Genomic DNA, 21,650 nt, shown 5'->3' with positions numbered 1-21,650 from the left:
GGAAGGGGGGAAAAATTAAGAAAGAAGGAAAATAAAAAGGAAGGGAAGAAAGGCAGCAAAGAAAGCAAAAAGGATCACCAGACAGGAATAGGACAATCAGAGCCACAAGGCTGAATCTGTGACTCTGTGGGTCCTGGCATGCTCAGGAAACACAGCAGCCACAGGAGGACACGCTGTCTCCCGAAATGCAGGAAGGACAGCAATTAGTAAGCATGTGGCGTCCTCGTACAGGAAGGCTGGGGTCTGGGCTGCACGCAGCGAGGCAGGGTCGGGCGCCCGAGCGCCCCGTGGCCAGGCTCTCGGGACATGGGTGCTGAAGGGGGACATCAGGCTTCCCTAAAGGCAGATTGCTGCTGCCCTTCCTACTAAAAGAAATAAAAAAGCCTTCCCTTTACCACCTCTGCTCCCATTGCTTCATCAGGCTGCAGCAGTATCTTTTAGGAAGTTATTGAGAAGTTTCATTGTCCCCAATTTTTAAAAACAATTTCACAGATACGATGGTGTCTGCCTTAGAAGCTTTATGCCTGTCCTCAAATGCTGTGCTCGTGGAATGTGCTTCAGGTCTATAAAGCAATTGCTTCGTTTCAAAAAGAAAAAAGAAAAAAGAAACCCTCGAAACAAAAAGGACTGTATTTCTGTCTGTACGGAACTCAGTCACTCAGTTTTGGAAAACGAACTGGTTTCTGCACGTTGACAGACTGCCCTGTTCTCGTTATTTTAGAGAGCTTCATGAGAGGCCGACCAGTCACCTCCAGTTAGGACAGAGCTGGGGCACCTGGGTGGCTCAGTCGGTTGAGCGTCCGACTTTGGCTCAGGTGACGATGTCACAGTTCATCGGTTTGAGCCCCGAGTCGGGCTCTGTGCTGACAGCTCAGAGCCTGGAATCTGCTTTGGATTCTGTGTCTCCCTCTCTTTCTGCCCCTCCCCTGCTTGCTCTCTCTCTCTCTCTCTCTCTCAAAAATAAATAAACATTTTTTAAAAAAGATAGAGCTACATAAAATAAACCAGACTGACATAGAAATTGGACTGGACTTAGATTTTCTCTAAATCAAATGGGGCTCAACACGGAAGAGCCAAAACAAGCAAATTTTCACCTTAATTGGGGAGGACAATTGAGAAAACATTTTGAAGAGAAAACTGACTTAAACGCTACTTTGGAGTGGTGATAAATGACCAGCTGTTGGCCAAATTTCAGCAAGGATCAATCTGAAAATGTTTTCTATGACAGGTAGCACAGCCCTTTCCAGAACTCTGGACATCCAGCAGGTGGCCCCTGGCCAAGGTGGCTTCTGAGTGCTCAAAATGTGGCCACTGTGAATTGAGATGTGTCATATGCGTAACACATACTGCGGTGCAAAGACTACAACCAAAGAACAGTCTAGTACTCACTAACGATGGCTTATGTTGAGTGCGTGTTCGAATAAGAATACTTGGGGTGTGCCCCGTCCAGTCAGATAAATTAAAATGGATCTCACCTGCGCCATTTTCTTTTTGAATGAGTCTACTGGGAAATTGAGAATTATGGCTGTGGGTCTCATGCTGTCTTCATCGGACAGTGCTGCCCTAGGACATCTGATTCCTACATTTCACGAATACATTCCAGGGATGCGGGTTCTTACTCATCTGTGATACCCCTGTTCCCAGACAAGGACTGAGAGCTGGCACATGTCAGAAGGCCCAGAGCCCGGCTGTCTGCCCAGGACCCAACTGGAAAGAGCCACACGGGACATCTAGAGAGTGTGACTGTGTGTGCTGTGTGTGCGTCCAGGGAAGCCTGATCTTAAGGATGAGTTTTTAGGAGACACTCCGTCAGTAATAAAAAAAAAAAAACCAGCCAGTGAGGGGTCCTGGCTGGCTCAGTCAGAAGAGCACACAGCTCTTGATCTCAGGGTCATGAGTTCGAGCCTCACGCTAGGCATGGAGCCTACTTAAAAAAAAAAAAAAAAAAAAAAACTGTAGAAACACTTACTGAAACAGGAAGACAAACACAGAACTTTTAATGCTGGCAGCTCCAAAGTTCAGCGTGGGGACTGTTTTATTAGCAACAATGGCACTGCTTTGCTGTTGTGAGTCTATGTAGTGTTTACAGTGACAAAATAACTCAGTTATCTTCTCGGGGTTAAAACCACTTCACTCAAAACCACAGCCTTCTCTACCGAGCGTGGATTTCACCGAAGACAGATTCCCCTGTGACTCCAGGCCGAAATAAGGGGTGGCCACACCAGAGAGTCGTTAATGGTCATTATGGAACACGATGGCGCGAACCCGGGCCATCTGAGCGCTCTGGGGGCCCTGGCGGGGTTCTAGATCGCCCGCTGCACAGCGTGGCGATTGTGAAAGCAGGATGATTCTGCCGGGTTCCAAGAAGAAGAGACAAAAAAGAATCGTTGAGCCGCCTGCCGGGCCGTCATAAAAAAGTTCTTTTCCCATTTCTGCAGGATTTCATTCTGAAAAAGAGAATGGCCACCTTTGCCACGCGCTCTGCAGCAGGGAGCTGGCTGGAGGCCTTCCATCGATCGCACCCGCCCGGTGGGGAAAGACACCGGATGTTCAGGGCTTCACCGGAATCCTGCCCTGGTGATTTCAGTGGAAATCGACAGCCTGCAGCCACATCCCCTGTGGGGGAAATACTCTCCTGGCAGGCAGCCTTGCAGAGACACACCCAAGGCCCGCTGCTCAAAGGTCCCTGCAGCTCGCTCCCTCCCCAAAGTAGGGCACAGAGGGCTCTTTGGCTAATGGGACTGCAGCACCCAGCAGGTGCTTTGAGGCAGGAACTTGCAAAGAGCGTCCGCGGGGCTTGGGACAGTCGGGTTTGCCTCCAGTAATGTCCCCAGCTGCTTGCATATGGCCGAGCCCTTGCTGAGAAAGTGTCCCTACTGAAGCCACTGCACGCCCAAGGACAATGGAAGGGGTCAACCCCCAGATGTCTGTACAGACACCTCAGGGTTGTATGTAATCCAAGAAAGTCAGTCACCGAAACTTTCTTTTCAGAAGCCCAATCCCGAGTTTTGAAGGATTTGGTGAGGCTAGACGCTTTCCTGGAAGAAAGTCACTGTGATGCAGTCACCTATTCCTGTAACGTGGACAAGCCTTGCTTTGCATTTGAAAGCCCTTCAAGCCAAAATAACAGCAAGAGGAATAAAAATATCTCATCGGTTAGGCACAGAAATGCTTTTTTTAAAAATATTTATTCATTTTTTTGACACAGAGAGAGAGAGCAAGTAGGGGAGGGGCAGAGAGAGAGGGGGACACACAGAATCCGAAATAGGCTCCAGGCTCCGAGCTGTCCACAGAGCCCAATGCGGGGCTTGAACCCACGAACCGCGAGATCATGACCTGAGCTGAAGTCAGACGCTTAACCAACTGAATGCCCCACGGAAATGCTTTTCTAATCACACTCCCAGCAACAAAACCAGCATGCGAGGGGGACATTCTATGTATTAATACAGAGAGGGCCAGCTCCGTGTGACGTTTCCAGGCTGCAACCTCAACGGCAGAGTCATCGGGAACCAACCCTTTGGTTGGACACACTCGTGTTTTCCCCTCACCCCTCTTCCATAACCCGCTCCACAAACACCGGCTCCTGTCCCCACAGCGCTCCACCAAAGCATCTCCTGTTTTCGAATGTCACTGCAGCTGGATGACATTAAAATAGAACTTAAGCCAGTGGCGCGCAGGTAAACCAGCTCTCAAAAAAGAAAAGGAAAAAAAAGAAGCCCTAATTCGTAGCACTTGCCGATTTCTGTGGTGGAAATCCTTCCAACCGCAGCGGGCTTCAAGCTACCAACAGTTGAACCCGAGCCTGGAAGCTTCTCTGAGCCTCTAACAGTTGGTATATTCCCGCTGGCCCCGGCACACCACGAACTTGAACATACTTTCTAAGTTCCCTACGCGTCTGTCAACCACTCCCTGCCCCGCCACCCCCAAATCCTAACAGGCTGAGGGTTTGAGCAGATCTGTGGTAATGCGTGCCCTGTAGTTTCTGCTTAGACTTGGAAGAACGCAGGGCTTATCTGGCAGGTACAGTAGCCTGGCCCCAACCACTGTTGAGCTGTGGAACCAGTAAGACGGCTTCCTGGGGCTGCCAGCCTCACTGAGCCTTTTCATCTAATTGAAATGGTTCTGTGGAAACTTTGCAAGGCAATGGTTAGGGCTCTGCTCTGCTTAAACCTTTCTACTTTTTGCATAAAAGGAGGGGAAGCTTGTTTTTTTTTTTTTTTTTTTTTTTTTGAGTTATATTTACACTTCCCAAATCAGAAAATGTCCTAACCAGATAGGAGGACAGGTGGCGAGTGGTAACCACAACTCAAAACCTTTTTTTTTTTTCCATTTCTTTCTGAAACCCCATATAGGAGGAAAGTTAACGAAATGTCGGTTGGTTGTTTTATGCCCAGAGCTCGGTATTCTTTCAACACAGATGGAACAGAGCAGAAAATGAAATTGGGACCAGACCACCTAGGACATAAAATGCTGTTGATCTATCTACCCTGGTGCACACGAATCTATTGCCTTGGGTAAATCGATTGGGTACGATGTGATCCTGAATTTGTCAGAATAAAATGAAGATAAACACTGATTTCTATTTGTGAAAGGAAACAACTTTTTTGTTGTTTGTTAAAAATTTTTCTTTAATGTTTATTATTGAGAGAGAGAGAGAGAGAGAGAGAGAGAGAGAGGGAGAGAGAGAGTGAGTGCAGGGGAGGAGCACAGAGAGAGACGGAGACACAGAATCTGAAGCAGGCTCCAGGCTCTGAGCTGTCAGCACAGAGCCAGACGCAGGGCTCGAACTCACGGACCACAAGATCATGACCTGAGCCCAGATGAGACGCTTAACCAACTGAGCCACCCAGGCGCCCCCGCAACTTTTCAAAGTGAACATGCACTTTTGGAGACATGAAGCATGGTTGGAAACGCCAGGGGCAGAGTTCTTCAACCATCTGTGGCCCAGTTTTTCTACAGGAATTCCTTTTGTAAAAGAAATGCATAGTCAGGTTCCAGAACCTACTGACTACATTAATCAGCCCAAAGTTGCCCCAGTGAATGTGCTCAATTGTGTGGGGTTGACGTGTTCAGGCTCGAGGGCAGGGCTTGAATCCAGGGGCTCGCCTGGGAAATGTGTGGAGACATTTATCATCAGGTGTGACACCAGTGGCTCACATCCCCCAGCGGGAGGGACAGTCTCAGCCAAGGAAGTCATCTCTGCCCCGAATACCAACTGTTCCCACTGAGAAACAGTGACCTAAAATAATCCACAGGGTGGACCCTGAATTCAGACAAAGCCTTTAACTCCTTCCCCTTCACTTCCTCTCTCTGGGGTCCTACCTGAGAGAGCAACTGCCCCGTTCCCTGCACTCATTTGGTACATGCCCCGCAGGCCTACTCGGTGCATGGGAGGTCCAGGTGTTGGGGGTGCAGACTGAGCAAATCCCAGAGGAGTGCTTTCTGAGTGGTGGCAGGCAGTGTTGGGAACAACAGCAGGGTAGGGAGGTACGGACTGGCGATGCCATCCAGGGTGGGCTCAAGGAAGGCCCTCTTTTCCGGCGCTTCTGGATGGAGACTGAGGGCAGTGAGGGGGAAGGCTACGGGGAGCATGCTGCAGGCCTGGATGTGGCCAAGGTAGAGCCCAGGATGGCTCAACCTACCTCCCCTGGGCCTCCCCTTGGGCTATGCTAGTTTAATCCTTCCTCTCCACCTGCTCCTTCTTATTGGCCTTCAAATATACATTCATATTCTTCTCCTACAGATCAACCCGCAGGTAGGGCAGGCTTCCTACCCTCTGCTCACCAGTGCTCCCCGACGCTTGGGCTCAGGCCTCCGTCCTGCTGAGCTATTTTTAGGGATCCACCACTGATCTCCCAAAGGCCCCGTTCTCCAGCACCGCTCACCCTTCTCACCCTCGATATCACTTCTCGTAGTGGCTTCTACACCATATTTCTCTCCAGAAATTTCACCTGAATCCAACAGCTCATTCTCTGCCTCCTTCCTTGCCTTCTCTCCTAGACAATAATATGCCTCCTTTACACCCATGCTGCCTTCCAGAAGGTTCCTTGGCTACCAACTGCCATCACATGTCTAGTTGACCCAACCCCCCATGTATTCCCATTCTGCTCAGTGGAATGACCGCCTTCCAGTCATCAAGGTGGAGGCTGCAGTCACTTCCTGCATGTTCCACATTGAGTGATGCACAAATGTGGCGGCCACCGCCCTGCCTCCTTCTGCTGCAGCCTTCACGCTCCGGCACAAATTGCGTCTCCCTCTCAACTGTCCCCAGGGCTCTCTCCAGCACACAGATCCGGCACAATCATCCCCCAGACTGTCACTCTGGGAGGGGTCCCATCCGAGCATCATGCCTCACTCCCAGGAGGAAGCCTCTTCACCCGCGCTCTTGCCTTCTACCCAGCCACCACTGTTCCTCAAGTCCAACGTGGCTCAGCCCTCCTACCTGCTCCAGCTTCTACTTGGGGAGTCCTCCCCGACCCTCTTCTCCCCTCCGCCCAGCTCAGCGAGGAGCAAGTCTTCCTTCCCTACAGTTTTGTGCATCACTGTGGTGCATTTGGCCACGACCCCTGGTGCATTTGGCATCATGGCATCAGCTCGGCACAACGAAGGGCTCTGTCGGCATGAATGTTATTGAATGGGAGGTCCTAAGATCCGAGAAGCCAAGGTCTGAGCAAACAACTAAGCCAGCATCAATGGTATCTGCACAAATCCCAAAGTCAACCCAGCAGGGGAAGCCTCCCGTGGCGGCCCTGTTTTGGATCGTACCTTGAGAACCTCTGGGACGTTGTGGGCATTTATTCGTGCACACATGCAGTCCATACGGGCCCTCACCAGACAGTCCATAAGGGACAGGACAGAACAGAACAGCACAGCAGCCCAACATCCCCACACACACGCTCCTGACCGGTGCCCCTCCACGGAGGCAGCGTAACGCTCCCACATTGTCCAGTCCGGGCTGGACTCTTCCTTGTCCCCTGCTCTCAGCCTGGGAATCTAAGGGCCTTGCTAGACTGACCATGTCCTGCTCTCTCTGCCTCATTTCTTAAGGACGCTGGGCTTTGGGGGAGGTCACTCGTATTAGGGTCTCCCCGCAAAGTCGCCGGCCGTGAGGTGTCACCAGCACACGCCTATCCATCCAGGTGCCGTGGAACATCTCACGGCGAGCCCGGTGGATGGAAAGATAGCGATTACCCAGCAGTGGCCTCTGTGGATGACCGTCCACCTGTGAGCCACCTGGCCCGTGGTTTCCACATGACAGCGGTGGGCAGGGTGAGTCCTGTCAGCTCCCGGGGACGGGAACGGTGTGAATCCACCTGCCAGGGCCAGCAAGGATGGACACAGCAGAGCCAGGGATGGAGTCCCAGGCCAGAGATGTTCCTCCAGGGGAACTGTGAGTTCTTGTCAAACACCACACAGGAGACACACACACACCCCAGTTTCATTTTTTTCCAAGGAATGTTCTTCAGCGTGTGTGGTCCCGTCCCGCCCGTCCCCAGGAAACACAGTAAAAGATGATGCTGGCATCACACACAGTCACTCGCCCTCATCCGGGGCGCCACAAGCCGTGCATCCTGCAGAGACCCCCACGGAGCCTCAGTGCTCTGCACTGGCCAACGACACAGGGGTGACAAAAACACATTCCAACGGGAAGCAATGAACATGTTCTATACCAGCCGCTCTTCTGAAACCCTGAAAGTCTTGGGCGGGGGAGGCAAACCCACTTTCGTGAGGCCACCTCTCATGTTTGGGGAGATTCAGGAAAATGGGAGTCTTTCCGACTGCAATCATCGGGGCTTGGAAACGTCCTGGGGACAACACGTCCCTCTCAGGGAGGCGTTCCGAGACGGGGACAGTGAGCCACAGGGGAGTCATGCAGAATCTTACGCTTTTGCACCACTGGAGCCACTGCACGGAACGCACGGCGAGGTGAACAAGAATCCAAGTGACAGGCTTTCAGTTTTGCCTCAAAGGACAATGAACCCCCCAAACCCAGCCAGCCAGCCACCAGGAGTCGTGCAAGCAGCTTCTGGCCTTGGGACTGCTTTCGCAAGGGTGTATCCCATCTGAAGGCGCTTGAGCTCGGCTGCAGCCAGCGCTCAGATGCTGTTAGATAATTTTCCTCCCTCACCAAACTGGGGTTTATCGGTTCAGAGGAGATGCATTTCACAGATAAAAACAACTTCCTCTAACTGCTGATTAGATAAGGAGGCATAGCATCCGTCCTCAAAAGCCGGTGCCCAATCTCCAATTAGACCAAAGCCACTGCTTTCTCTCTCCATTGGGAAAAACTCTCTGCACCGTGTCCCCCTCATCCCCAGGCTGCCGAGAAGCCTTCCAGGCACGCAGCCACCTCTCGGCTGCCTTGGGATTCTGCCTAAACTTGAAAACGAAGGGTGAGATCGGGCACCCTGATGGACCAATTAGAAGCATGTGACTCTTCCAAATCTGTCCTCGAACTCATGACGCAGTGAAGGGTCATCATGCATCATCAAAAAAAAAAAAAAAAGAAAATTTATGTCTTCACATCCTTGATCATTTTCCTGGATTCAAGGGAAAGGGGAAAAAAATCTAGAATTTTTTCTCCTTTTTTTTTTTTTCTTTCCATTTTTGCCAGTGTGTGAAGCAAACAAACCGTGGTCCAAGGGACTTGATGGAAAGCCAGATTAGCTTCGAGAAGGCCACCCGGGGGGTGCAGAGCTAGGCTCCAAGCACCACCCTGGGACGTGACACACTGCCTACTGGAAAGAGGTCCTGAAACAAAGCACCGACCCTGGGGTGGGGTGGGTCACGCAAGTGAACAGTGCAAGAGAAACACCTTCCAGAAGGAAGCAGCGGCATGCGTAAATACATGTTCCCGCCCCACATTCAGGCCCAGAGTAACTGGAGAGTGACTGGATCCCCACGATCTGCTCACGTGGCCAAGCCCTCTGGGACAAGCCTTCAGCAACCCCCATCAGTCTCCAGTCTTTGGCCTTCTACTGAGTCAACTGCTGTACGTTTGTTGACTGTCTTCCTCAGGGACAGCCATCTCTACTCCCATCTTTCTTCCCTGACTCTGGTTCCTCCCTTCCTCCTCTGCTCCGGCCCCCAGGCTTGCCTCCCCGCCAGCCCTCTCCATTCACAGGGGAGGGGCCTCCTCCATGCCCCGCACCTGCCTGGCAGGGAGCCAGCCTCTGACCCCAGGCCAGGGCCCCCCTCCAGGCCTGCACGCTCCCCCAAAGCACCCTGGGGCTTGAGGAGGACCCGTGCCTAATGTCGGGACTCGGAACCCTGTTCACGCGAGGGGAGGACAAGGCAGCAAAGAAGGAAGAGGCGAGGGGTCACTGAATAAAGGCAGAGAATAGGGAAGCTTGTAGTTTCTTTCCGCGCAAGGCTATCTATCTGCCTTGTTGGATGCTAATCCCTGCCATCATTCCTACGCGAGATGCCTTCAAAAGCCCCTAGAAGAAATCTCGAGCCCCAGTTTTCCACGTCTCTCACCTGGCTGCCATGGCAAAGCGGGTACACGTCGGGTTGCCCGAAGCGGTCACTGAGTACACGCTCTGTGTTACGTGCTTTCACACACAACCACTTCAGAGAGGTGAGACTTCTCTCATTTTTAAAGAGACCACTTCAGAAGCAGAAGCTATCGTCCCATGAAGAAGACGACATCCCTCCCCGCCCAGAAGTTCTCCTCTGCGTCCAACTTCAATTCTCCAAGTTACATTTCACGTCTCTGTTTCCTCTTACTGGGGCCCAGAAGAAAATGGAGGCACGTAAGAGCTGTAGCCATACTCCTCTGACATCTGGTCCCCATCTCTCTCTCTCTCTCTCTGTCTCTTTAATCCAGGAGGCCATATTTCTACACGGTCCTCCAGGGTTCCTCCAACACCGGGTGAAGGAATGAAATGTAGAACCTCTCGGTTAAGCACCTGACTCTTGGTTTTGGCTCAGGTCATGACCTCACATTTTATGAGTTCAAGCCCCGCAGCGGGCTTCACCCTGACAGCACGGAGCCTGCTTGGGATTCTCTCTGCCTCTCTCAAAATAAATAAATAAACTTAAAACAGTTTTTTTAAAAAAAATTAGGGCTGCCACTTCTCTCCACCAGGCAGGGTTGGTTTCTACCACTCCCCACCGATTTGTCCGAGACTAGAGTTGAGATTCGACGCGTCTACCCCTGAAGGGCAACATTACTGGAAGCCACGGCCCATGGTCTCTCTTAAAGCAGACACGCCAGGGGGCCATTATCGCCAAAGAGTTTGCACCTTTGGGGCACCTGGCCATTTGTCCATCCACTTGGGTCGGGCAGTGGCCAGCGCCCCCGAGCTCTCTTCTAATTCCTCTATTTGGGTTCTATTTTCAGTTTGCCTATTCCTTGGGTCAATTTTTTTTATTATTATCAATAAATTGTCCTTCTGTCCTCGGAGCCCCAAACGTTACCTGTTTTCTCTTTCCCTTCCCTCCAGCAGACCAGCCACAGGGCGGTCTTTCTGTCTCATCAATCTTTACAAGATCTGCTTTGCACAAATTGCTTCCTTTTTCTGCTTTTTTAACTGTCCTTTTTACGTTCTGCCTTTGCCACTCTGTCTTCAGCAAAGTAGGTTTCTATTTTTTCATGTAACCCTGGAAGCCCTGGAAATGAGATGAGTTTCACCGCTGTTGCCTCTTGAAAATGAGGAAACAGGCTCCAAAGTGGTGAAAGTCTGGCCAGAGGCACACGGCCGGCCGCGAGAAGGGCTCGGCTTTGGACGTGAGAAGCATCCTCTCTGACTCTGCAGCCTTCCCCCTGCGCCACCGGCCCTCGCCACCCCTTGCCACTCCTTCTATGGGACCAGCGCTCAACAAAGACACTTCACTCCTTCGGTGCAGGGAGGGGCTGTTTCTCACTTCCTGTTGTCTGCCCTCCAACACCCCTCTGCTCTTCTGGCTTCTTCCCGTGGAGCTGATGACACAGGGCTTCAAACGCACCTCCCCCATCCTCCCATCTACAACCCCCCGGGGTTTTTTTTCCATCGTCTCCTATTGCCACTTGCACACTTAATTTGTTTAACGCCACGTATGACAAGTCACTTCCACAAACAACCTATCAGCACACGCTAATGCTAGTTGGTTTCCTACAAAAATCCTAAAGCATGGTTTCTAAAACTCAGATGCTGCGGAGAATAACCGACTGCCTTGATGCCTCCCTGTGCTTGGTCTTCTGGAATTCTCGTTCTCGCTAACTGCTCCTCAGACCCCTCCCCTCTTGCGCATTTGAGCGGCTTCCACGCTTCTGCATTTCTTGGCTTCCTGGCAGCGATCCATAACTGGCTTTGACCTCTAGCCCCTCCAGGGGAGCGCTGGCTCTCCGAAACGGCGTCTCGGCACCCCCCTTCAAATGGCTCTCCCTGCCTGGCCCTGTTACGGCTACAGCAACCACTCTTTACAAGCCAAGCCAGAGAGGCTTTCCAGGTGTCTTAAATTTTACAATTCTGGAATTCATCTGTCACAAACTTCATCCCAGTAGAAGCAGATGAAAATCCTGTCGCACGTGGCAAGGGATCACTGGCGGGAGACCACAGGGAACCACGGACCAGCCCCAGTTCCACGCCACACCTGCCCAGGGCACACTAACCTCTAGAGCTCAAGCCTCAGCCGAGCGAACCAGCCTGGGAAGGAGTCAGGAGTGCCCGCCAGCGGCCTGGTGGCCTCGTACTAGGGAAAGGTCCCCAGCAACTGGAATCTGACAAGAGGTGCATCTAGAATATCGTGAAGGCACCTGTAAGGAGTGTGTATTGACCTATGCCAAGTACACTCCATGCTGTCCTCTGCTCTCCGGGAATCAGCCAACTATCGGGGCAGCGGCGAAGAAAGCAGGGAGCGCTCACTGGTTAACCCACGACGACTTCAGAGTCCTGATGCTGATGTCTGGGCTCCGGGTTCATTGGAACGGTTGGTGGCAACGTAGCCACCTAATTTCCTCTGTGTCCCAGGTAGGTCAAGAGCACACGCCTGCCACAGTCCAAAGTGCAGAGAACAGTACCCACCTCACTGGCTGCTTCCAGGACGGGCGGGGGCGGGGGGTGCGATGCAGGGCCGTCCCCAACATTAGCTATTCGGGTGCCATCTTTAAATTCTCATCATACATGTGTGCCACCACTGGCTTGAAATTTGGCTTTTTGATTTATGTCAATGTGTTTTCAAAGGAACTGCTTAGCTAGCACTGTATGTGACACACCAATACGACTTGATCTTAAAAATAAATGTGTCAACGACAAAGCAACGGGCTCTTCTGTGTCCAAACTTTGGGAATCCCAGAAGTGATGTGGAAAATCCAGAACTGTTTCTCTTCCCACCCACTCCCCCACGCCCAGTGGCCACAGTCTAATAGGAAAAATACGTCATAAATGTACTTGTTTCCTTGGTTCATCTCGAACGAATGGATTTGGCCACTCTCCTTGTCTGTTTGCACCATGAATTGTGTAGCTATTTTTTTCTGTAGAAGAACCCTTATACCCAGAGTCTTCTTGGTTTCTAAGACACATGGAAATAACACAAAATGCGTTTCTTGGTTACTACATCAGGATGTCCTATAGAAAGATAGCTGCGGTGGTTTCCAGAACCCCGAGACCTTCACACACATCACCGTCCTCGGCTGTGGATGCTTCCAGAGCCTCTCCACATGGGATCCATGCCTCCTTGTTTCCACCTGCGTCCCCTACATGACACTCTTTTGTGCAAATACATGGCTCTCAATATCACAGTTTTTTTTTTTTTTACTTCCAAAAAAGAAAGAGAAAATAGGTATTCTAGAGAACTGTTGACTCATTATCTCGTGAGAACATGGTATAAAGTGTGAAAACTAGTCTTTGAGTTAGAAATTGAGTCTGATTCTGACTCTGTTTTTGACCTCAGTTATTTTGCTGAACTTCTTGGGACCTCCGTTCTATAAAACCAAGAGGGGAGACCGGGCTTTCCAAACGTGAACTGTAATGTGGAAGTTAACCATGGCAGGGACTGTGGAAACTTCAAAACCTCTTTATGGAAAAGGCATGTGACAAAAGGCTTTTTGTAACATTTAAAATTTTCTATTTTGCATTAAATTTGGCATTTAAGACACACAGCTGAGAGGGTCAACATAAAATGGGCAGACTTGGTTTCTTCTAAACCGAAGCTCTCACGCTAACTCACCCTACTGCCATAACGCATACAATGTATAATTGTGACTACCTAGAGCCCATAAAACCGGGTATTTCTGCGGCACCCCGAAGGTGGGAGACAGCACTATGGATGTGCCCCATGCGGGGGGGGGGGTGCTCTCCCACTGTGCTCTTTGGCCCCTGCATGTGAGTGTCATGGCCACGGTGACCTATCTGTCCTCCCGCACACATGAGGGCCCCACCTTGGTGACCTTTACCCCATGTCTTCCTAACATGGTGGTTGAGGGGAAACAGCAGGTAAGATGATCCCAACCGCCTGACCAAGGACTGTGGAAGGAGACGAAGGGACCTAGGTGGTAGGGGAACAGAGTGTGCCACAGCCCGCCAATGGGACGCCCGGCCGGCTGACTCACCCGCTCCTCTCTCGGACTTGGAGCTCTGCTGTCCTCCAGACGTGGTGGAAAGGTCTTCGGGGATGGGCATCGGTTCGTCCCCATCATCCGGAGTGTCACTCACCGGGGGGCTTTCCTTCCCTGGGGAGGCAAGTAGCAGCTTGAGTGTCTGGGGTCGTGGTCACTGCCGAGGGTGGTGATTTACATAGATTTCTATATTATGGATAATATGGGGTGGTCTAGTCCACCCAAATCAATGGTACTTTTCAGACATTCTCATGATCACTGCTCCATGCCAGTGACCAGACTTCCACAGCCTTATTTAGGACATCTGTGTGATACCCCATCGCATGGCCACACTAGGATTTATTTACATCCTTTATTCTCTTTTTGAATGTATATGGCTTTCCATCTTTTTTCCTCTTAAACGACACCGTGATGAACATCCCAGTGGCCAACTTTTGCACATGCTCTCAACAATCATCACAGTATAAACTCCCGGAAGTTTTGTGCGTGGGTCCAACGACACCTACGTTCAAATTTCATTTATTTATTTATTTATTTTTATTTTAGAGAGAGAGGGGGCAGCGGGGGGAGGGGAGCAGAGAGAGGCGGAGAGAGAGAGACAGAATCCTAAACAGGCTCCATGCTCAGTGCAGAGCCCGATGTGGGACTTGATCCCACAACCCTGGGATCATGACCTGAGCCGAAATCAAGAGTTAGATGCCCAACTGCCTGAGCCACTCAGTGCTCAGGCATCTACATTTTGAAGACTAGCTCACATTCTTTCCTGTAAGCTGGTTCCAACCTACCCTCCCACAATCAGGCTTCTTCCCACCTTCCTATTAATTTGTTTTAAAGGTCAGCTGACTGATTATCTTGCTCAGAGCTACACGTGCTGGGGCTGTTCACTGCCTTTTAGAGAGCCAGGGAATATTCTGCCAGTGGCCTGATTTGATTCCACCTGGCAGGGAGTGCAGGCTTGGAAAGAGAAGGAACAGGGAATCCGATGCCTCCTGGGACCATGATTCTCTCCGTGGAATTCTTACTTTGAAATACAGCAAAAGGATCCGCACGACTGAAAAGTCGCTTCTCCTTTGCCAAGTGCGACTCAGCAAACGAAATCAGGTTTTACAGGATGGCTAGATCTATTCTGACCCCATTAGAATTACCTTTAACCAGAGGCTCCCCCACTGGGGAACCCACCCTCCCCTCCGACTCCCAGAAACCCAGCGCTGGGAAGCCATGACTGGTAGAAAACCCTCTTGTTTCCCTTGAAACTGAAGCACCTGTCCCTTCCAACCTTCTAGACACAACTTAAAACTGGCTTAGGCAACACAGACCACATGCACGAAACAACGCTGATGCAAAATAACCCATCAGAGTGGCTGCAGGACCCCGGTGGAGACGAAGACCTTCAAGGAGGTTAACAGAAAAGTGGAAGGCGGGGGTTACACATTCACTGGCAGGGCTGGTGACCTGGCTTCGCAGGCGAAGGACATCCTCGCAGAGCACACAAACGCTCGGGACCCAGAAAACACGGCTAGGAAGAAGACATTGTGGCTGAGTCCAGCTTGGCTGTGGTCGCTGCAGTTAGCATGTTTTCACACAGAGCATTACTGGGTGTGTCTGGAGAGCCAATACAACCCGAATCGTTAACGATGGGGCGGGATTGCGAGGATGTCCCAAGAAACCAGAAAGCCAAAGAGAAACGGAGGGCAGGTGCGTTCCATTGAGCAGGAGAACGAGGGAGGGAAACGGGTTAGCTGATAACTGGTTTCTCCTTATGACAGCCAAGTGCAATGGTTTTCAGACTCTGAGAATGGCAGGGGGTGGTCAGAGGACAATTCTCCTCCTCCTTCTCCTTCCTCCTTTTCTCCTCCTCCTCCACTTCTTCCTTTTCCTTCTCCTCCTTCTTTTGCTAAGACGGATCTTACACGGAACTTCGATATACAAAACCAGTCTTCTGTGTGTAAAGTGGGGACACTGCAGGGTGGGGAGGCTGGAAGGCCACCTGCCTTCTCAAAGACCTCCTGACAAACCCCCAGAACAGACGGTGGAGACCCCTGGCTGAACCAACGGACCCAAAGGTTAAATGTGTATAACAGAGTGAGCGAGGCGGTGCGCACGTGTGTCCTTGTGATTAACAAGCTGTCGTTATCATGGGGTGGGCGTGGGGGGCTGAGGAACTAATCTTTATGCACTTGTTTATCTTCTCCATGATACCTCCCTTTGAGATATCCCATGATGCTCTCAGAAGAAGAATCAGGACTTACCCAATGAAGGAACATGGTCTCTGATGCTACAGGATGTGCAAGTAACTCTCGATGACTCTTTTGGTCCTTAACTGCTCTGTTTATTGGGGAACAAGATCGACCACACGACACTGAAGATGCTCATATAACAGATGCTCCCCCTATGAGTTCTGTGGGTCTGGTCGGGCTCCAGCACTGAGCGAAATGCCAGCTCTCCAGTGCCCGTCATCCTGAGTCTCAGCCCTCCCACTGTTTCCTGCATGGGGGAGAAAATGCCACCAAGAAAGCAGTGGGGATGATGATTCTACACGGGACAGACAACCCGGGGAGAAGGCGCAGTAAACACCCACCCCTGGTGTATACAGTGGTGCACAAAGTCAGACCTGGTGGTGAGCAGAGGGGGATATGTTCACCTCCCCTCCGGGGGCTCTGCTGTCACACGGCCTGGACTCACCTTCACTCACTGAGAGTTTTCAAGAGGTGGTCCGAGTCGCCTAAAAGTCCCCAAAGTTTGGGCGGCCGCTAAGACATGAATCACTCCCACGATCCTTTGTGCCCAATGGTCCTTAGGTTCTCTCCCTGTGGGAGGTTTCTACGATGAACACTTAGCGCTTTGTGAAAGCCTTCCTGTTAAGCAAAGCTTTTTGTGTGGGTTGCTTTTAAACAAATTTGCCCGGTTAGCCATTTAAAACGCAAAACCACGGGAGGAGTATAAAAGGTACACAACTAAGGTCATTAGGTCAACACATCCCCAACATTAAGGCAGGGTGACCAGAAGTCACTTGAACCAGGATATCATTCCAACAGAAACACGGCATAAGTCACCCCTTCAAGACAGTAAAATGAGGCTAAAAACCTGATTTTGGCCTATCTCTCACGGCTGGTTGAAGATGGAGAAATAATGTGTGTGAATGCTAATCTATCCAAGAAGCTTAGGGAACCTGTTCTGCACATGTCAGCAAGCCACAGAAACACGAGGTCTGTGTCATGCCAAGTGCCTGTACCTCTCCTAAGTTCACGCTCAGAGACACGACGGCACGTAAAACTGTCCACAGGACGGTTATTATTTTCATGGAATCATTTAGGAGGGGAAGTATAATTTCACTTTGCTAGAAAAATGAAAGAAACTTCTTACCAATTTATATTTAATCTTCCTACTGCTTCTGCTTTAAATAAAGCACAGGTAATCTGTGAGAAGTGTTTTGGGCAAATTAGATGAAAAATTGTATAATTTGCCTATCAGAAGCCAGTTAATTTAATTTCTCAGGTAGATTATAATTCATCCAACAAAGGTCTGTGATTCCCCATCTCACGAATGCAAGAGTGTTTTTTTTCAAATTTTTAAAATGTTTATTTTTGAGAGAGAGAGACAGAGAGGGAGGGAGTGGGAGAGGCGCAGAGAGAGAGGGAAACACAGAATCCGAAGCAGATTCCAGGTTCTGAGCTGTCAGCACAGAGGCCGACGCAGGGCTCGAACTCATGAACCACGAGATCGTGACCTAAGCCGAATCAGATGTTTAACCGACTGAGCCACCCAGGCACCCAAGAGTGGTTTTTATATACAATGACCCAGAGGAATGTAATTCCTGGGAGTAAATAAAAACTCAAAATATAGATTCCCAACTCTTGCATAGTGGACAAGCTTGCAACCCAGCACGCTGCCTGGCTTCCTGTGAGACTTCTGGTCACTCACTGAAATTCTCGAGTCTCAGCTCTGCAAATTAAAAATGGTAGCTGGGGGGCGCCTGGGTGACTCAGCCGGCCAAGCATCCAACTTCAGCTCAGGTCATGCTCTCACGGTTTGTGGTTCGAGCCCCACATCAGGCTCACTGCTGTCAGCCTGTCAGCACAGAGCCTGGAGCCTGCTTCAGATTCTATGTCTCCCTCTCTCTCTGCCCCTCCCCTACTTGCGCTCTGTCTCTCTCTGTCTCTCAAAAATAAATGTTAAGAAAATTTTTTTTAAAAAGGCAAAGAAAATGGTACCTGTATCTTCGCCACCGGGTGCATGTAAAGTTGAAAAGAGAAGAATGCTTGGGGCAGTGTTTCCTAAAGGTAGACATTCAATCAATGTGGTTTACTATAAGACACATTTCCACTCACACACTTCAGTATATGAGGCTCATTTCCCTAAGCAGATTATGTATGCCTGCGGAGCATACTTCTTTCCCTGTTCCAACAAACATTACAAAGACCATTAAGAAGACATCCAAAGTAGCTTTAGGGTCATAGGAGCCCGAGGACCCTTAAATGGCAACTGGTTCACATCGCTCATTTTGCAGAGGATGCTATGGTGGTCCAAGAGGCAGGAAACCTGTCTCAGGTCCCACAGTTGGGGACAGAGATGAGGTATGGACACAGGGCTCACCATCCCTATTCTCCCATGGGCTGTCTCTTCCCTTAGAAATGAAAGCAAAAAATAATGCACACCCACAAAAATATTTTGGAAAGATTGCCAAAGAAGGAAGACACACACACACACACACACACACACACACACAACAAAACCAAAACCAAAACTAAAACCAAAAAAAACTTTGCCCAAAGAATGAATGACAAGTGCCCTATAGTTAGGGAGAGCCCGGCGGTGCCTGGGAGGCTCAGTCAGTTAAGTGTCTGACTTTGGCTCAGGTCATGATCTCACGGTTCGTGAGTTCAAGCCCCGCATGGGGTTCTGTGCTGACAGCTCAGAGCCTGGAGCCTGCTTTGGATTCTGTGTGTCTCTCTCTCTTTCTGCCCCTCCCCAACTTGTGCGCTCTCTCTCTCTCTCTCTCTCAAAAATAAGTAAACATTAAAAAAAATTATTTTTTGAAGTTAGGGAGAGACTGCTCGTGCAGACTGTCTGCTAAGCCTGTTCAGTAACCTGGTCTCAAATCGTGGGTGTGAGTCAGTAACATTACTGAGTATCTACTCTCAAGACCCCATTGACCAGGGCTCAGTCCACATTTAGGAAAAAACCCCAGCAAAAAAGAACGAGGCAGTTTGAAAAAACGTCCGACATTGAGAATTTCTTTGATTTTCAAGTGAATATTTCACAGATACTAGGCTGACCCCCCATGGCACCGCCAATGGTGGAACATTTTTGAACCCAGGAAACTGCTAACTTCGTAGGGTTCAACCTGGAAAGTCTATGTTTTTTCTTTCCTGTAGACAGAACCTGACATTGAAGAATTTTATGGGAAAAGAGGGTGATTCACTAACACGTTCCTCAGCGTATCGAGAATGTCAACTCCCGTTTGACTAAATGTACATCCTTATTCCACAGCTACCTGTCACTATCCTCAATTTCAGAAATGGGAGAGAAAAAGCGACGTGATTAGGTGTGAATTGGAGAACCAGCAAGAAGCAGAAAGTGTCCTTCCCATCTTTCGGGAAAATGGCACAACCCTTCAGATGCTCTGCTCGCTGTTTAGAATGCTGCCAGTTACACCATTCGTGTTTTGGAAGGAGCATTTCCTCTGCTGAGTGTATACAGACTACATTTCAGACCAAATCTGGAATCTTCTCGACCACAGAGGCGTTTCCTTTTTCAGGCCTTCCTGGGCCACGGGACTCCCTTCATTCTTGCACCCCTCCCCCAATGCCCACTTTCAAAAGCCAGCAACCAGAAAAACTGAGTGTTTTGCATCATGGTAAAGGGCAAGAAAACAATGAGAGGAAAACAAGGCTTTTGATATCGTTGTTGACAAGATATGAGACAAAACACTCTGGAGATGCCCACCCGGGTCAGGGCCTTCAGCTGTGGCTCTGGGACCTCAAAGGACAGAGGCTTCATTCATGTGTCACCTTAGAAGCTACCTAAGTGAGGGGTGCCTGGGGGGCTCAGTCGGTTGGGCGTCTGACTTCGGCTCAGGTCATGATCTCACAGTTTGTGGGTTTGAGCCCTGCGTCGGGCTCTGTGCTGACAGTTCGGAACCTGCTTGGGACTCTCTCTCTCAAAGTAAACAAATAAACTTAAAAAGAAAAGAAGTTACCCAAGAGAAATCAGAAACAATGAAAGGGTCTCTTGGCCTATGGAAGTTTTTAACATCCTGCGTTTTTGACAAGCTAATTCCCTCTCCCTGAGGCCTCTGGCAATCCTGGGTGGGACCCGCTTCCCCAGGCCAATGGGAGGTTTCCAAGAGCCAATCTTTTTTTTTCCCCCTCTGTTGTTTCTGTTGTTGTACTCCTCTGTTTCAGAATCAAGGAATGTGTCTGAGAGACATAAATGCAAACAGACCTTAAAGATAGCAAGATAGTAGATAAAAAGCCTATAAAGATGTAAAGGTTCCCTTTTCTTCCTCCACAGCCCGACCTCCTTCCCATCACCAAGCTCCAGAGGGCAAGTCTAGATTGCTAACTATCCCTCCAGAATTTTCCTCAACATGCAAACATGTAGATTGAGTGCGTGTGTGTGTGTGTGTGTGTGTGACTTGTTTTCATTTCACAGAATGGATCGCGCTTTGCGTACTGTCTTGAACGCCGCTTTCACTTGGGCACGTGTCTTGGGCCTGTTCCAGTATGAAAGTTTGGCATCATCCTTGTTCACAAGAGAGGTTTGAATCAGTGTGCCCGTGTGCCCAAGTTTTTAGACATTAGCATCAGCGCTGCAGGGAGCGTCTGGGTCAACTCCCTGCCCACTCGTGGGTGCAACTCTACAAAGAACTCCTTCCGTACCACGTAGTTCACACAGGGAAATGCCAAACTGCCGGCCAGTTCTCACTTCCACCCACGTACGTGACGCTCCTACACGGCTGGGCCGACAAGCTAGCCTTGGCCTTGTTCTCGGTAGCCTGGGGAGTTTAAGTCCACGCTTGCCAAGTGACGGGATGACGGGAGGAGCTGGGCCAGGGGAGGCAGGAGACGTCTGGGATTGCGGCGTGAACTCGAACCTTCTCTCCTGCACACTCTCCAGTGGGCGAACATCCACCAAGTGGGGCAGCAGTCACACGTTTGGTCCCGAGATGCAGAATTCAATAAAAACTTGTAAACGGGTGGGGGCAGGTCAGCCAAGCCGCCAAGGACAGGCCATTCTCCCATAGAGGCCAACCCCAGGATTGGCCATGAGCCTGGCAGGTTCTAAAAGGTAAAATACTGAAAACCCAAAGCCCAGACACAGGGCCAGACAGAGGGTGGGCTTCCCACGCCTAGGAACACGGGAGCCACACAGGCTTTGCCGGACGGGCTGATGGGTCATCCTGTCCAACACTGCCTAGTGGGACAGTGTGTGATAGGCCCTTGGGCCTCACCTCCCAATACTGACCACTCCACGTCCTGGGTCCCCATGATGAGAAGAGCCACATCCAATATGGCTCGAAAAAATGTTCAGCAAAGGGGAGCAAAGCTTAACAGATACTCTAAATTGTGTTTTCCAGCTGTCTTTCTCCCGTTCTCCCTCTCAAACACCACCCTTGGCATGGGTTTGGGGTCTAGAGCAGATCAAGCAGTCACTTCCTTCCCCCCACCCTCCCAAAGAGTATCAACCTATATGGAACCCTTTCCAGGTTGCTCTTGGATTTCATAGGAAAACTAATTTTATCTGGGAGATTTTTCTGTTGAGGTTCTCAAACTGGGATGAACTCTAAGAGTTAGCAGAAAACATGGACCCCAGTTCCACGCTGGTCTTTCCTCCAGCAGGAAAGCCTGTCTTCCTCTCTTGGGAGCTCGGCGACCACCTGGGCTCCTGGCACCCAGCGGAGCCGTCCTCACAGGCCTCCCATCCAAGTATATCCCACAAGGGTCTCACCTGAAACTCGGGACATGTCTCGACTCTCATCAGCGTCCATTGTCCTCAGGTTATCTGAGAAAGAAGAGGAAGGGATTTTAGTTTAAAGCAAATTACTAATAAGATATGAAGAGAGCGAGAGCGAGAGAGAGAGAGAAGCTCTATGCATTTAACAACAAGG

At 50.2% G+C, this 21,650-nt stretch overlaps 1 protein-coding gene across 31 annotated transcripts in view; it reads right to left on the bottom strand.

The window, feature by feature from the left end:
* The window catches only part of IKZF1 (IKAROS family zinc finger 1), a 102,387-nt gene that overhangs the window by 65,167 nt on the left and 15,570 nt on the right, over window positions 1–21,650 (bottom strand). For 15 of the 31 annotated variants that reach the window (XM_042913828.1, XM_042913826.1, XM_042913804.1 and 12 more), the window contains 3 exons: window positions 21,491–21,544; window positions 17,752–17,814; window positions 13,535–13,654 (listed from right to left, as the gene is read on the bottom strand). In XM_042913828.1, coding sequence (XP_042769762.1) covers window positions 13,535–13,654; window positions 17,752–17,814; window positions 21,491–21,530 — 223 coding nt within the window. In that variant the 5' untranslated portion in view covers window positions 21,531–21,544. The other 16 variants (XM_042913865.1, XM_042913853.1, XM_042913875.1 and 13 more) reach the window with 7 other exon arrangements.

The sequence above is a fragment of the Panthera leo genome, chromosome A2 (assembly GCF_018350215.1).
Source record: "Panthera leo isolate Ple1 chromosome A2, P.leo_Ple1_pat1.1, whole genome shotgun sequence".
NCBI classification, from domain to species: domain Eukaryota; kingdom Metazoa; phylum Chordata; class Mammalia; order Carnivora; family Felidae; genus Panthera; species Panthera leo.
This window is presented reverse-complemented; position numbering and strand designations above follow the sequence as displayed.